Raw genomic sequence first — 16083 nt, 5'->3', positions numbered from 1 at the left:
TATTGTGTTTCACAGGCAGCTTTGGGATTAGAAGAAGCGGCTTTGAGACGCCGCCGTTTGAAGATTGTTGTCAGATAATTTTGATCCCACTAACAGAAGTGATAACTTATAGAAACATTAAAAATCACATGTTTACTTTAAAGTTTCCGTTTTTCTTTACACATCTGTGAACTGGAACTGATCTTTAGAACAAATCAAAGGGAAAAAAGTTTAAAGAAAAGCAAACACACTCGTCCTTCTTCCTTTCAGAGCATGAAGACATCACAGCTCAGCGGGTTTGATAGAAACATTTTATTTTAGTCTCTTGAACATTTATCTCAATGCACAACGTACTATTAAATAGAGGCTCTGCAGTAAAGTGCTGAGGCTCTGCTGCTGCTGCTGCTGCGGTTCAAGGAAATGAATTTCACTGTCAGACTCCGGACAGAAGCTTCGTTCAAGAAAACAGCCGACACGTGTGTGTTCGGTGAATGTTAACTGTTTTTTCCATTAATGATTCAACACTTCATGGATTCGGGGCTGTGGAAATATTCAGAGCAACGCAGTAAAATTCCTGCTGAACGTGAACTCATTTCCTGAACCCGCAGCCGGAGCCGAGCCGCAGCGCTCCGTGGTTTAAATCATCGGTGTGTTGAAACAAAGCCGAGCTTTAGCAGTTTGTCACTGTGAAGGCTGAGCACAGACGTGACACCTTTAACTCTAAAACTGGCACAAACACACAAACTGTTGCATCAACAACATGAAAAACAAACGTTTTCCTGCAGAATTCAGCTGTAAAACTGAAAACTGTCCATCCTGAAAAGCGACCAAAGTTCATCGTTCCTATTTTTACAGCAGGTTTTGTGTCCAGCATTTGGAGTAAGGAAGGTGAAAGGACTTCACCCCATCTCCTGATTTCTTCTCGTCTTAATTTTAAGCTCGTGAGACTGAAATCACCGGTCAGGAGGGACAGTTTTTACAGTTTCACGCGGAGTCATTCCTGAATGCAAGATTTCATAAACTGAGCATGGCGGAAAAAAATATCTCTAACTTTCCATCTGTACCAAACACTAATCTGTGCTGATTGATTGTAGCTCCAGTACCAGGTACACAGTGATCAAAGTGCAAACACAATGTCATGTTTCATCGCAGCGGACATTAACTCTTTTATTTTAATATGTGTTAAAACATCTGCTACGATTCAAACGACTGACGGAGATAAATCTGTTTAACATACGAATCATTTACCAGAAGCAGCAGAGATGAATCACTGGTTTCTGAGTTCAGCTCAACTTTAGACTCTTCTGAGATCATTTCCTCTGATTTAAACCTCAGTCGGTTTTCTCTGTTCGGAAGAAGCTGCAGCTCAGGACAGACTCAGGTCAGCTCAGGACAGAGGACAGACTCAGATCAGCTCAGGACAGAGGACAAATTCAGATCAGCTCAGGACAGAGGACAGATTCAGATCAGCTCGGGACAGATTCAAACTGGTGCCATTAAAACGATGCCGAATTAGCTATTTGCAGTTTCTTTGTGCAGTGTGGCCATAAATATACAGACGACTGTCACTGGATCAATTTGATCCTGAAGAAAACTTAAAAAAGTGATGATTCTCAGGCAAGTTCCAGAGTTATCAGAGTTACCGGCCTCAGGCACTGAGCCTCAGTCACTGTGAATGGGCTGAAAGGGCGTGTGAATTCTGGTGAATCAAAACAAACGGTGGAAGCGGTTTGCAGTGATGCTGGTGAGGCGGCTGTTTGTCCCGTGATCCTTCACAGCGTTGGTTTCTGGCACATTTCTGAGTGAACGGACTGAAACTTTGCTGATGACTGAGTCTGAACCAAAGCTGCAACTTCTCCGGAAAAAAAAAAAAAAGATGCTAAAATGAACTGATTCACTCTGCTTCTCTGTATTATGCAAAAATAAGTGACATCATCTGACTGTAGATATAATATTCACGTGTTCATCATATTTTAAATGATGTAATTCATTCTACAATAATAATAATAATAAAAAAATCAAGTCATATTTTATATAAGTGAGTCTGTTTCTCCCACACTGGTAAGAACTGCACAATCCCATTGAAACCCTGAACCGTCAACTTCATGGTAAACAACAACAACAACAACAGCAACAACAACAACAAAGAAATAAAGAATTAATAAAGAATTCAGCATCTGCTTTCATCTCGATAAATGTGATCGACAAGAATAATTCTCCCGATCTCTAAATCTCTACCAGGCAACAGTCTGACCACGCATGATGCAGAAAATGTACAAAAATATATGATATACTGCTTTAATGACACATTCATGAGAAGAAGTGATTATGTTTTCCAGCCACATCTAAACAAACAAACGACTCATCTGCTGTTTCCTCCGAACACGTTAACTTTGATTCAAAACTTTGTTCCCGTTGTTTCCGGCTCGTGTTTCATCTGTTCGGAGAAAAAACCCTGAATTTAAGATCCAGTCGATGAAATAACTTGTTTAGATGTTGTTTAGTTTATTTATTTATTTTAAAGATATATTCCCAGCACCCGCTCAGGGGTCGACGCCATGCAGGTAAAGTACAGCTATGATCCTATGATTTTAAATGATGAGAGATCGCGTTTAAAGCTGAGACGTTACTTTGCGTAAATATGCGTAAAAGATAATGAATGAGTTTAATGCATCAGTGGAGAATATTTCATACATGAGAGGAAACAGTCGCAGGGATTTTTCTCTCATTCAGGCTCCGTCCTCTGACTCTACAACTCGGCTAACATGGTAGCTGATGCTCAGTCTGGCTGCTTTATTCTGAAAATCACCTGCCACTCACACACTGTCACAGGCTAAACACCACACAGAAGAATGCGCCTCGTGTTAACCTGCAGTCTGCGTCAGGGTTCGCTGTCTGTGAAACGACGTCGGACCGTGGGCCTGTGAATTTAAAGCCACAGCGTGATGAGATCTCAGGGTGAAAGGTCGGTAACACCTGGAGCGTTTCTCTCAGTGTTCGTACTGATCCAGTGTGCAGCTGTTCACCGAGCCAACCTTCAGAAACACAACCTGCTCCCAACAACAGAAAACACACAAAACCATCGGAAACGTACGCGACCACATCCTACTGAGCAGAGCTCAGACACCTCCACCGCTCCTCCCTCATCTTCTACTTCTCCTTCTTCATCTTTCACCATCTCATTCTGTTCAACTCATCATCTCATCCAGACCGGACCAGAAAACAAACGAGTCGACTGATTTAATGTTTTTAAGACGCACTCAGACGAACCAAACCCCCTGTGAGTGAAACACTGACCGACCTTCAGCCTCAGCTGAAGGGCTACAGCTGAGGCTGAGCCGCGCTCTGAACAGCTGCTCAGACCAGATGAAGGCAGCAGGTATCTGCCTCCGACTGCAGGGGTTTTTCTTCTTACACTGAGCTCAGATCAGAGAAAACACTGATAACCATCTGTTATCACAGATCCCAGCTGCAGCTTCCGGATATGAAGGCTCTCATTAAAAAAAAAAACGCCTCCTGTAACTCTTTAGGAAACAAAACGCGGCCTCGAGGTTAAATCCTCCAAAATGTCACCGCTTTGTATCAGAGGGGCTGAAGACGCCGGCTGATCTGAGCACGTTCAGCGGGGACGTGAACTCTGATGAGGAATGAAACTCTCCGTATGATCCCGCCTCACACGCCGGCTCAGACAACACGCAGCTTTCTGAGATTAAGACCGTTTGAATCTTTGGCAACAAAACATGTTTTGGTTTTTTTTTTTTTTTTTAGAAGCTGCTGACAGCAGAGCAGCGAGGAGTTCAAGCCACGGCTGAGTCACAGATGTTCACGGTGAACGGGCCAGCTGTGCACAGGAAGCACAGAACAAAGTCACTGCACTGGACAAAATCTAACTCCAAAGGAAGAGAGATTTTCTTACAGCCGATGTCACAGGTAGAATCTGGGGGCAACAGATTTATGACTCATATCATCCAATATGATATGAGACCCGTGGCGCACAAAGAGCGCGGCTCCCCGGGCGCCTCACTAGGCTGCCCCCTGCCCCAGCGTCTCTAGCACTGGGACACGCGCGAAATTGGATGTTTAAAAAGAGAGGGGGGGCACATCACCTCAGGGCTGAAACTGATCCACCTCAGGCTGGTTCAGCGGTTCACACAGGTGCGCCGTAGCGCTCGCTGACGCAGCTTTACAGGTTGTTGTAAAGTGACTCACAGATATAACGTTTACTAAAGGGGGACTCCACCACTCACACACACACACACACACACGCACGCACGCACGCGCTGTAATGTTGAACCAAAGTGTCGGTATTTGAATGTAATAGAAAAAAAGAGAACTGAATTGTGCCTTAAACGTATTCACGTCCCTAAAGACGCCACAGGTCTCAGTGTATTACAGTTTAGGTTTTGTGCTCAGTCTGAATTTTCATGATCTGTCGGTTCAGGCATCTGACGAAAAAACAACGGTGATCAGTCAAATTCTTCTTCTACGATAAATGAAAAAAGGCTGGAAATCAGTTCAGTTTACAGTTAAATGTCCGCCGGCTCATGCTGGTAACACTGTTCCATAAAAATATATTTTTTTTTGTTTTGTTTTCTCTCCCTATCAAACATGTTGTCGCTGACTGGGAAGCTCTGAGGAAGACCTTCTGACTTTTGTTCTCTGCTGCTGCTTGGAACGGGATTCACCAACACTCCAGATTCTGTTCCTTTGGTCATTACAAGCCAAGCTCTCAGGATTTTTTTTAGAAAATCTGGGAAATAAAAAATGGATTTCTGTGAGATTTCTGGGAAAATTCTCCTCCTTTTCCTCTCATGTCAACTTCAGTCCAACTCTATATTCAAGAGCCACGTACCAAGCCGGTGTTTCTAAACGAGCCCTCAGGAAAAAAAAGAAATCAGACCCGAACATCTGCACCGTTCCACCGCAGCTGTCCACGATGGCATCATCACCGGGAACCTGAACGCAACGTCTGAAGCAAACATGCAATCACCGAGTCATTTCTGCTGAGCCCCTGCTGGAAATACATCTCCCTCTCTGCCGAGCAGCAAATCAATGTTCCGCTATCACTTCATTTCCCCACATGAAACCTAACTGGCTGCTGAAGTCGTTTCTGATGCTTATTTATCTTTAAAGAGCAAAGAGTGAACAGAGGAGACTGATGAGACCGAACAGGGAGTAACAGCCGAGCAGCGCTGAGTCTAAAACTAACCTGCCTTCTACCACCACGGAAGTTAGCTCAGCTTAAATAGCTCACAGTTAGTATACTGTACATTTCTACTGGTTAGTTACTGAAGTGACGCCTATTGATCAACATGAGAACGGATACGTTAGGAGGCAGAAGCTGACTCTGAGGCCGGAGCGTTCAAACCAGCTTCATATCTTTAAGCCTGAATCCGGTTTTAGTCCTACAGGAGTTTCATTTTAGACTAGAGCGTATGTACAAGGTGTGAAGCGGTGACTGACTGGATCAGAGTCATGCTTGGAAGCAAACACCAAGATTCAAGAATCAGCATCAAATCACTGAAATCTCAAAGTGAAAGCTGTTTTTTTTTTTTTGTTCTTTGTCATTTAAAACTTAAGTTGTGTGTCAGGGGCGTGAGTCAGGAAACAAAATGCAGCAAACCGGTTCATTCAGAGCTGGTTTAGGTTCAGATTCCACAGGTTTTTAAAACGGATCACACAGCGACAGCCTCGGATTCAGAAGAACCGTTTTCAGTTTTCAGGCTCTCAAGCTAAACGGATGAAAATAAACTGATTTAGGAACTGATCACGGAAGTTATGTTTCTGTAACTCTTCTTTATATCAAACTGAAACCGGCTGTTCTGCTGCACTTTGTGTTCCTGAAAGCTCCTCTGACTTTGTGCTCGTCTGAAGGAAACTGGAGTGCAGAGTGTGTTGTTCTTTTTCAGCATTTTTAAGTTTACAGTGTGTGTGTGTGTGTGTGTGTGTGTGTGTGTGTGTGTGTGTGTGTGTGATGGTTATGTTCAGTAGACACACAGGTCTGGAAACTTCATCTCGTAGACAGGTACGGACTGGTGCTGCGTGTGTCCCGCTGAGATGGAAACCACTCCGGACGGGCTGGGAGGCGGCCTGTGGGAGGGAGGGGAGGGGGGTGAGGGGGGTGAGGGAGGGGAGGGGAGGGAGGGGTTAGCATGTAAAGTTTAACAGGTGAGCAAACAGGTAAGAGGTACCGGTAAAGACGTGTGACGTAACCTGGACCTCAGCGTCTTTACTCTCTAAGCATCAAGGACACGAGTAGAAATAAACTGCTGCTGAAAAGTGAACCAGGTTATTAGGTGTAGCAGAGTTGGGCGGTGTCCAGGTTTTCATACCGTCAAACCTCCGCATTTTACCCCGGTGTACGTTCTTACCGTGACCCGGGTTCCCGTTAAAACCCGCCGGTATTTTATATTTTCTAACCCGCCGGTCAGAATGTCAGGTGGAAATATTCCCTACATGTACGATCTGAATTTTGAATCAAAGACATCACAGGTGAGGAGCAGTCTGCTGCAGCTACAGCCGCTCATAGTTCCACCAGCACGCAACCAGACGCCGGCGCTTCTCCGTGATTACGGAGGATTGAACTTCTCATCAGCGGATTCCTCATTAGAGATTTCAGCCAAATCTACCCAGACTGGGTAAACTGGTCCAGAGAGCTCCTGTGATCCCGTGTCCAGTGCGCCAGCACAGAGAGGTGTCTCTGCAGAGCCGCATCCAAACAGCGCCTACGGGATGATGCGCACTGCCAGCTGCGCAGAGACTCTGCACACTTTGATTTTCATTCAGCTGCTGCAGCCTGTGGACAATTCACTGCAGCAAAGATGCATTAAAAAGCCTGAAACATGTCAAAGGATCGTTTTCAGTCTGTTCTTATAGTTTTATTACATATAGACTGTTTGAAAACGCACATAGCGAACGGACGGGTTTTATTTCCAGCTGGCAGCACGCGCGTTATTAAACTGGTATGAGCCAGTCCAGATGTTTGATCTGAGAATACTTTCTTTATATTCATGTTCACAGAGCGCAGCTTGGTGTCATATTTATTTTAGAAGTTACGCGTGGGAGCAAATCGACGGCGCTTATTTTATCTGATACAGCCTAAACTTTTCAATACAAAGACTCTACATTGACATGCTTTGATATCATTCTTATATATCCTGCATATCATTTATCATTTTAAGCTCAATTTCTCGTGGAAACCGTGAATTAAAAATGATGAACGTGAGGCTCAGACAGAAATCTGGCAAACTGCAGAGGTCTGTTCTTCTCAGGGACCAGGTCACTCGTTGTGCGACCAGCCATCTCTCTCTCTCTCTCTCTCTCTCTCTCTCTCTCCCCCCTCCGCGCTGTCACGTAATGACGTCACGTCCATAAACTTTATCAAACGTCTCCCAAAGTAAAACACATTATACTGCTGAAGTAAAACTGAAGATTCACCCACACAAGGCAATAAATAAATTCTGTTTAATATTTAATCCTTACCTCCTATATCAGTGCACTGCATTTTCTTTTTACTGACGGGATTGAAACTGATGCGGTTGCTATTTTTAACACCCCGCGGTATGCCTGATTACCTTACTACCGCCCAACCCTAACGTGAAGTTATGAAAAAGGTGACACACTTACCGAATTGTGAGTTCGAAGATTTGTGCCAGGCGGTTGTGCAACATGTTGGCCTGAGGAAACACATCAACGTGAGTAAGAGTTCAGTCCGTTTAAAATCTGGTTTTTGTTTGTTGATTATTGTTTGTTGATTGTTGATTGTTGATTGTTGGTTGTTTACCTTGGACTCGCAGTGAGCGGCAATCTCCTCAAACGGAGCTTTCTGGAACTTCTCCATCACCTGACGCCTCTTCTCCCTCTCCTGCTCCTCCAGGCCCGTGGTATCTGAGAACAGACGGAGGTTCCTCACTCACATGTCACTCAGTTCGCACATATTCGAATTCACTGCCAGCGTCTGAAACACGACGGGCCTTTTCCTCTGTGCTCAGGGAGAAACTCTTCAGTGAGTCCACAGAGAGTTGTGCAGTGTCAGACACAGACTTTGATCTTACCGATGGCCTTCTTCAGGGTCTCGAACGTGATCTCCTCGGCCAGCTGAGACTGCAGGGAGATAAAAACACAGTGGGATCAAACAAAGACGCTCCCGGGAACAGGACGACAGCCTGCTGATGGAGTATGACTCTCCAAACTTTCAGCTGTCAACAGGTGAAAACGTAACATAGTTGGACGCATAAGGCATCTTATATTTTCTATACTGGCATTTTACAGCCTTGTGTGGAGGTCACAGAGTGTGTCTGTGTGTGTGCTGTGTGTGAGTGTCACACATGACATTGTTCCTCTCAAGGAAAGTTAGACCGACCTTGTCTGGAAGGCTGTTGGACATGATGTCCACTTGGAGTGAGATTGTGTCCACAAAGCTCTTCCTCCTGGTCAGACGGTCTTCATCTGTGGGACGACAGAGACACGTCAGCTTTAAATCCAGATGTTCTGTGTGTGGACATTATCTTTCTGTGGACACTGAGGACGCAGCCTGTGGACAGTTGTTTGCTTGTCGGGCGGCCTTTGCTTTTTGTTTTTGAAGGTTTGCAGCCGAGAATCTCAAAACTACAGTTACACAAATAACTTCCTACACTAACTACACAGATGCTACGCACAACAGACACAGACTACAACAATATTCATGGTCTACATACGTCATCCACTCATAGTTCATGTACTCACCGTAACACGTCCAAATGCAATGCAGGCAAAACAGTTGTAAAAACGATTAAACCGGCTGCTTTTAATACACAACGTCTACAGCTACACAACACAGCTCTAACTGGAAACAACAGGAAAAGCTGCGAGACTCATCTACAGCTGGTGGGACAGTTTGTGCATGTGGCTGGTTTCTGAGTAGCTCAATGCAAAGCATCTAAGCTGCCGGGGGTATTAAGATGTCTGAGTCTGTCCAGCCAAACTAAACCCAGCTGCCATCACAGGGGATCAGTGGCTGCAGGTAACTGTCTAATTCCACAGCGGACTCGTCTCAAGTTCTACTCTAGCCGGTTACCTCTGGACGTCTGCTTGCACCTGTGGATGATTTTTCCTACTGTGTAAAGCACTGTGTCGGATGAAAGCGCGGCAGAGGGAAGGAGACAGAAGCACAGTGAAGAGTCAGTGAACAGTTTAATCAGCCTGTTTGATGTTCGACGCTGTGAAAAGAACCGCGTAGTTTAACCAAAGTCACGTCTTCATTTTAAGGTATCTGTGTCTTAATTCATCACTTTATTACAACGAGGGTAAATCAGATACTGAGATACAGAGAATGAAGTAATATCTCCTTGGCTTTGGGTGTTTATGGATTTGAAGTTTACTTCCAAGGTTTGATTTAAAAAAAAAAAAAAAATACAAAGAGACTGAATCTTGAGGATTAGCTGCTGATGGAGAAGCACAGGTTTCTCTGTGAGATCATTCAGAAATCTCGACACTGACTGTGACGACCTTCAGTGTAACGCAGCTCATCACACAACGGCTTTTCCAAAGTTTATTTTCTGTTCACTGAACAACTGTTTAACCTAAGCACCATGTGATCGTGACACGGTTCAGTCACAGTTCAGGGAACTTTTATTGTCTGTCTCTTCTTATATATGAATAAATAAATAATTAGCATTAGCAGCCTGTACAGCTGTGTAATCAGTGTGATGTCACCTGACCCAGTCGTACCTGTGACTTGGGGCACGTAGGGGATGGAGAGTCTCTCTGCGTTGTATCCGGGTCCTGCCAGACACTCTGCCATGTCGCACGTCTGGAAGTACAGCTGTCTGTCCTCTTTGTCCAGCGATTCAGGGAGTCTGAGAGGAAGAAGGAGAGAGAGGAAAACGACCTCTGTGATCCACCTTTTCCAGCACAATCCACATCCAAACAAACCACAGCATCTTCAGACGCTACGTTTCTGGATGCGTTTCAGTGATTTACTGATGGATTTCGATAAACGTGTCCGGATAATCTCAGTGAGTTGTCGAGAAGCTCTAAAGTGCTCATGTCCAAATTTAGTATTTCAAATCCCTGCATCTCTCAGCGCAGAGGGCGATGCTAAAGGGGGATTTAAAATCAGAAACAGATGCTGGTTCTTCAATCTCATAATCAGGTTCATCAGCAGATGTGGGTTTACATTAGGGCTGTGCCCCAGTCAAACTTTCATGTTCCCATTACTGTGGCCAAAAATAGAACAATAACACGGTGAAGCTTTCCTGAAATACAACTGTCAGCGCTAACAAACAGTAAAGTGACTTTGCTCCACCTTTGATTTAACCAAATGTATCGCTCTCATGAGCTCTCTGTGCTGCAGTATGCTAACATGCCAGTGTAAGTAGTTAGAGCTCAAAGGTGGAGAGACGGTGATCCTGGTTCACTGCTGCTGCTGCTGCTGCGGAATAATGAAAATAAAGCTGCTAATGAAGGCAGGAGCACTGAGCTGAGTCCATGCTGCCTCTGAAAATCCTCACAATGCTGCACCACAGTTTAAACTGAGTGAATTTGGATGCTGTGGAATCATCTTCATAAATAATAGTTAAACTGCAAACAAGAGATTTATGGGATTAGCTGAACATCCTCAACATTTCTGTTAAGCCGTCAGGTTTTTAGGTTTTGTTTTTTTTTAAGAAGTAAATCTCCAAACATCTCACCTCAGGCGTGCTGCACACTTACCAGCACATCTCTCCTTTACATCGGAGATATTTTTATTTTCACGGGCAGAGACTGAGAACAACAGCACTGGAGTGAGAGTGAATCTGATCTCAGCGGCAGAACAATTGGAATAAGGAGCTAACAAACGAGACTCAGGGGTTTCCTGAGCTCTGTGAGAAACAACGAAAATATCTGAGCAGTTTCAGGGTTGTTTAAAGCAACAACTAGATCGATAACAAGCTGACAGATCAGAGTGGAAAGAGAAGCCACAGGTTCGATAGCTGCGCCTGATTTTTACACAATTTGATTTTTAAAAAACGGTTTTTAAAATTAAGCATCCAACCTGCTAATTAGTGGACACTTACGGACACTTGTCCCTGAAGATGTGCTCTGGGAGGAGGTATGGAGCATCCATGTTCCTCAGCTCGATAACCTGAAGAGAGAAGAACCGAAAACAGAAAACGTCGTTCAGTTTGAAGCGTTTCCCCGCACAGCTGGAACAAAGAACGAGGTGCACCGTCAGCATGTTAAACAAACAAAGAGTGAGTCTGCAAAGGAAGAGGAAGTTGGTCTGAAACATCCATCGAGAGCCACGTATCGTGAAGGTTCCTCAACGTTCAAACTGCCACCAACGGCCCTCCAGTGTGGCGAAGGACAAATCGGAGGCTTTCAGTAAGCTAACGTTGACACTGAAGCCAGAACGAGCCCGTCACCCACCTTGCTGACGTGCTGGCAGAACGGAGGGTTGGCAATCATCTGGCTCAGGAAGTTGAGGTACGCCGCCACCAACGCCATGATGCCACAGCGAATAAACATCGGCATGTTCTCCTCGTTGGCCAGAGCCATGTCCTGCACAGACCAGGGAGACTTCAGCAACAATCAGAAACCAACAACAGGTTCTAATAAAAACTAAAGTTTCTGATGATGCATGCTTCTCTTTGGGGAGATCTGACTGATCTGTAGATGAACCGATGATGAAAAGAATCACGATGTGCAGCCACAGAGCAAACACAGCAGAGCAGAAACTTCTATCTGCCATGTCATGTTTGTTATAATTAACACATTACCACAGAAACACAACGCTCGCTGTGTCACCTCGGGGTCGTTACCCCGACAACGACCTTTCTACTGACAGTGTGAGAACACAGTCAAACAGCAGATGCCCCTCCCTGCGACCTCTGAGGATCCACAGATAATCTTCCTGCACTCTGTAAAGCCTGCACATGGATTAAACCACATATTGTGATGCCAGTGAAATGATGGAGCACTGAGGTGTGTGCGTGTAGGTGTGTGTGCGTGCATGTGTGTAGGTGTGTGTGCGTGCGTGTGTGTAGGTGTGTGCGTGTAGGTGTGTGTGCGTGCATGTGTGTAGGTGTGTGTGTGTAGGTGTGTGTGCAGGTGTGTGCGTGTAGGTGTGTGTGCGTGCATGTGTGTAGGTGTGTGTGTGTAGGTGTGCGTGCGTGTACACATTTGATCGTCTTGAGAAATCAAATGAATCCATCGGAGAACATCTGTGGCTTTCTGTCCCCGGTCTGTCCAAAGGATGTTCCCAGTGCAGGTAAACACCGTACTACAAACACCTTTGTGTGTCTATGAGTGTGTGTGTGTGTGTGTGTGTGTGTGTCTGTGAGTGTGTGTGTCTGTGAGTGAGTGTGTGCGTGTGTGCGTGTGCTTCTTGTCTGCAACACTGTGACATTTGGATGATAAGATCTCAGCGTGATACACAAACAAGCAGCTGGTGTGTGTGTCAGAGTGTGTGTGTGTGTGTGTGTGTGTCAGAGTGTGTGTGTGTGTGCGTGTCAGAGTGTGTGCAGATTTCCTTCACACCTCTCACATGTCGGAGGTTTTATTGGACCTGCGTGCGTTCTGCAGTCCGACGGCATTAAGGCCTCGGCTGCTGATGACGACGGCACAGCTTCTCGTCGGCCACAGAAATATGACACCTGACACCATGAATGCACCATCACCACATCAAGGACACTTGAACCTAAACTCGAAGGGTGACTGAACTTTTTACCCCACTTTGTTTATGCGACAGGCTCCAGAGGAGAGGCTGAACAGACCCTGTGGTGTCCAAGGTCACAAATAATCTTTCAAATCTGACAGATTAGGGATGACTTCCTTGGTTTCGGTTTTACAGAAAGTGACTGTGACAAAATCTCCACTAAAATCTTCAAGTCTCAAGTGACTAAGATGAAGGAACTGGTCCATTTTACCTGCAGAGCGATGGAGAGCCGGATGAGGTCAATGACCACCTCCTCGTTGGCCAGCTCGATGGTCAGAATGGCGAGGGTGGTGAAGAGCAGCTCAAAGTTTTTATGGACGTTATCCTCTTCTTTACAGCCCAGGTAGATGTGACGGTAGAGCTGCTGGCCGTGCTGGAGGTCACAGAGGACAGGGGTAAACGATAATTAGAAAATCATTTTGCCTGATTATGTTATTATCATCATCATCATCATCATCATGGCACTGCTGAGGGTTAGTGGCCAGTCCAGGTGAGAACAGCCTGAGGTTGAGTTGGACTGTGCCCTTGGATTCTCAATCAACTTTAAGGCTCCTCCTCCAAAACCTGCTCTGTGATTTCAGTCCTGGGTTCCTGGGTTGTCCCACGAACCCGGTGACCTTCGGATCACAGCTTTGACCAGTGCAGCCTTTCAACAACTTTTCAGAGGAACCTTTTACACCCACAAATATGTGTCTTATCTAAAAGATGAGAGCCTCATCTGAACAGCGATCTCTGCAGAACGAGCACAGCAGGATCCAGATCAGAACTAACTCTGATGTTCTACCTTCTTCATGAAGGCGACGTCTTGCTTGGAAATCTTCTCTCTTTTAATCTTCAGCGCCGCGACATTCGGGATGATCCTGAAACAGAGAATTAAACCAGGTGTCCAAACCAGCACCCGAGACACTGAGACAGACATCAAGGTGTGTGCTCTCAAAAATAAAATGTGCATGAACTACAAATCACTGACACGAATCACGGTTTAGACTTTGTACCTGATGCCGCGTAGCTTGGCGCGGTTGTCATGGCGATCAATGATGTTGTGCAGGATCTCGAGCACCAGCTGCCTCAGCTCGCTGTCCTCCATCAGAGAGATGGAGAAGAGGGGGTCCAGGAAAGGAGGAGGCAAAGCAGCTGCCATGGACTTAGACTTGAAGCCGGAGGTTACCTGAGGTAGCGAGGGGGGAGGGGGGGAGGGGGCGGCATGGTGGGGAGGGAGATGTGAGCCGTCTTACCACAGCATGATGTGATTAATCCACAGGCGGGGTCGTGGAGAAGCGCCGCTTCAACGGGGCTTAAAGGTTACGTTCACACGCAGCTGAAACTGACCAAATGCTGACCTTTCCTGTCGTACGCGACTCTGATAGGATGATTTATGATCCGTGTGACCGGCACGGAGGGGGCGGACACAAATCTGAGCTTTCATTTACATCTAAAGACGAACGACGGGCTCATTTATTCTACATCTAATTACTTTGAGACCTGCTCAATGCATGTTAAAGAAAACAGACGACAGCGTTTCCTGTTTCCTTTTTGGTTAAAATGCCGATCACGGGCGAGAGATGAAACTCACCTATGTTCCAAAGACATCAGCGGCGTTAGCACACTGGCTCTCTGATCGGCACGCTGACGACTGCTGCTTACAGGTGTGTGTGCGCCATTTGTGTTTGTGCTGTGTTCATGTGTTCACACGGCACAGCTGAGGAGACCGAAGCAGCGAGTGATTCAGCTTCAGCCCTCAAACATCTGGGTTTCAGCCTGACAGTCTGCCGTGTCAGAAGAGATCGCACACTGACACACACACACACACTGACACTGACACACACACACACACACTTCCTGCTTGGCCCCATCTGCAGCTGCATGGTGATATAAATATTTTGACCTTTCACCTCTCCTCCAGCTGCACTGAGAGGCCAGGTGGTGGCAAGGAGGGGAGCGAGCTGAGGGGAGGGCGAGGACAGACAGACGCCGTCAGAGACCGCAGTGTGAGTGCACACACACCACTGCGGCGCACAAGGATGCTGCAGGAAAACAGGAGTGTGTGTGTGTGTTTGTGTGTGTGTGTTTGTGCTGTGGCGGCTTTGAGACTCATGCATGTGTGTTTGCGTGCATCACTGCTGGGTCTGTTGGTGCCACCTGTGCCTCCTCATCTCACTGAGATGAGAGTCTCTTACTGAAGCAGATAATTAAGGAGAAGGAAACATCTTCACGGAGACTGTGAGACGTGTTAACCCTGAAAACGCCTGAACTCCGAAACGGCCAAAATCGAATTAATTATAAAATAAACGACACAAAAATACACTTTTCACCAAAGGTCTGTGATCAACACTGACCAAACACTTTCATGATTTATAATCTTTTATCAATTCGTTGGTTCATTGTAAAATGTATTTGCTCAAATAGTTTATTTTCATTATGTCTTACTGATGAATTATTGGCCGTGTCTTGTATTTAGGTCACTGCAGCACAGAACAGGAACAGCTGAGGGTTTTATTGAAAAATGTGCGACAGCTAATGAAATACGAAATAATAATAAGAGAGGGACTCACCATGATGAGGGAGCTGAGCAGCATGGTCTGGATCCTCTTGGTGCCCTGATGCCTGAGTAACAAAAAAAATCAATATTAATGATAATAATGATCAGAGAACAGAGGAAGAGCAGAGGACGGCATCAAATCTTGATTTCTTAACAGGAAGTCCCTCTGAATCACAGTAACTATGTTTTCCAGACATGTATTTTAAGTGCTGCTGGGCCACACACACACACACACACACACACACACACACACACACACACACACACACACACAAAAAAGAACGTGATTATTTGAATAAATTAGAAAAAAAATGCAAAGAAAATCATCTGTGGGTCCAATGGAAGCCTCCATCACATCAGACAGCAGCGGATCCTGAATGTGGACAGTGGAAAATGCAGTGTCAGAGCACTGACCTCTGCTCAGAGACACTCACAAGCTGCACAGACAAATTTCTCTCCTCCGGCAATTATCAGAAAGGGAGAGTGGAGGGAGAAAGGCTGTTGGCCTGTGAGGGGGAGGAGGACTGCAGCGTTCGTTTGATTTGGGATTATCTGTCCTTGCTCCCCTGAGGCCTGAGGGATTAGCTTGTTTTTCTTTTCTGGTTTTTTGGAAGAAGACCAGCCGTCGTCTCGGTGACCCCGGAGCTGGATTCACTGCAGGGTGTCCAGGAGGTAAAGTGAGGACAGATTAAGACACAATTCACTTTGGATGAGAAGGCGTGTGTGTGTGTGTTTATGGTATGTGCTGTGTCATTTCAGCTGATGGTGTGCCGTTTGCCTCCGAGCTACACCACGAGTGATTTCTTAATGCTTACTTAATAATGCAATTACGAATACTTTAACATTTAAATCAGTGACGTTCTACGTTTTCCACACGTCGCCACGGTCA

The 16083-nt window shown here is 45.7% G+C and overlaps 1 protein-coding gene across 2 annotated transcripts in view; it reads right to left on the bottom strand.

The window, feature by feature from the left end:
- Positions 1-276: 276 nt before the first annotated feature.
- The window catches only part of efr3a (EFR3 homolog A (S. cerevisiae)), a 75935-nt gene continuing 60128 nt past the window's right edge, over positions 277-16083 (bottom strand). The window contains exons 13-25 of one of the 2 annotated variants that reach the window (XR_005895250.1): positions 15208-15259; positions 13651-13823; positions 13440-13515; positions 12867-13028; positions 11368-11499; positions 11016-11083; positions 9688-9815; positions 8342-8427; positions 8034-8082; positions 7763-7866; positions 7606-7655; positions 4698-6069; positions 277-4624 (exon numbers count right to left, since the gene is read on the bottom strand). Coding sequence is in view for 1 of the 2 variants with exons in the window: in XM_041054685.1 (XP_040910619.1) it covers positions 5964-6069; positions 7606-7655; positions 7763-7866; positions 8034-8082; positions 8342-8427; positions 9688-9815; positions 11016-11083; positions 11368-11499; positions 12867-13028; positions 13440-13515; positions 13651-13823; positions 15208-15259 (1186 nt within the window). In the remaining variant the exon portion in view is untranslated. Of the gene's footprint in view, positions 6070-7605; positions 7656-7762; positions 7867-8033; positions 8083-8341; positions 8428-9687; positions 9816-11015; positions 11084-11367; positions 11500-12866; positions 13029-13439; positions 13516-13650; positions 13824-15207; positions 15260-16083 lie in introns of both variants that reach the window. The other variant, XM_041054685.1, reaches the window with a different exon arrangement.

This window comes from Toxotes jaculatrix, chromosome 14 (genome assembly GCF_017976425.1).
Source record: "Toxotes jaculatrix isolate fToxJac2 chromosome 14, fToxJac2.pri, whole genome shotgun sequence".
NCBI lineage: Eukaryota > Metazoa > Chordata > Actinopteri > Toxotidae > Toxotes > Toxotes jaculatrix.
The sequence above is the reverse complement of the archived record's forward strand: the minus strand, read 5'-3'. Positions and strand labels throughout refer to the sequence as shown.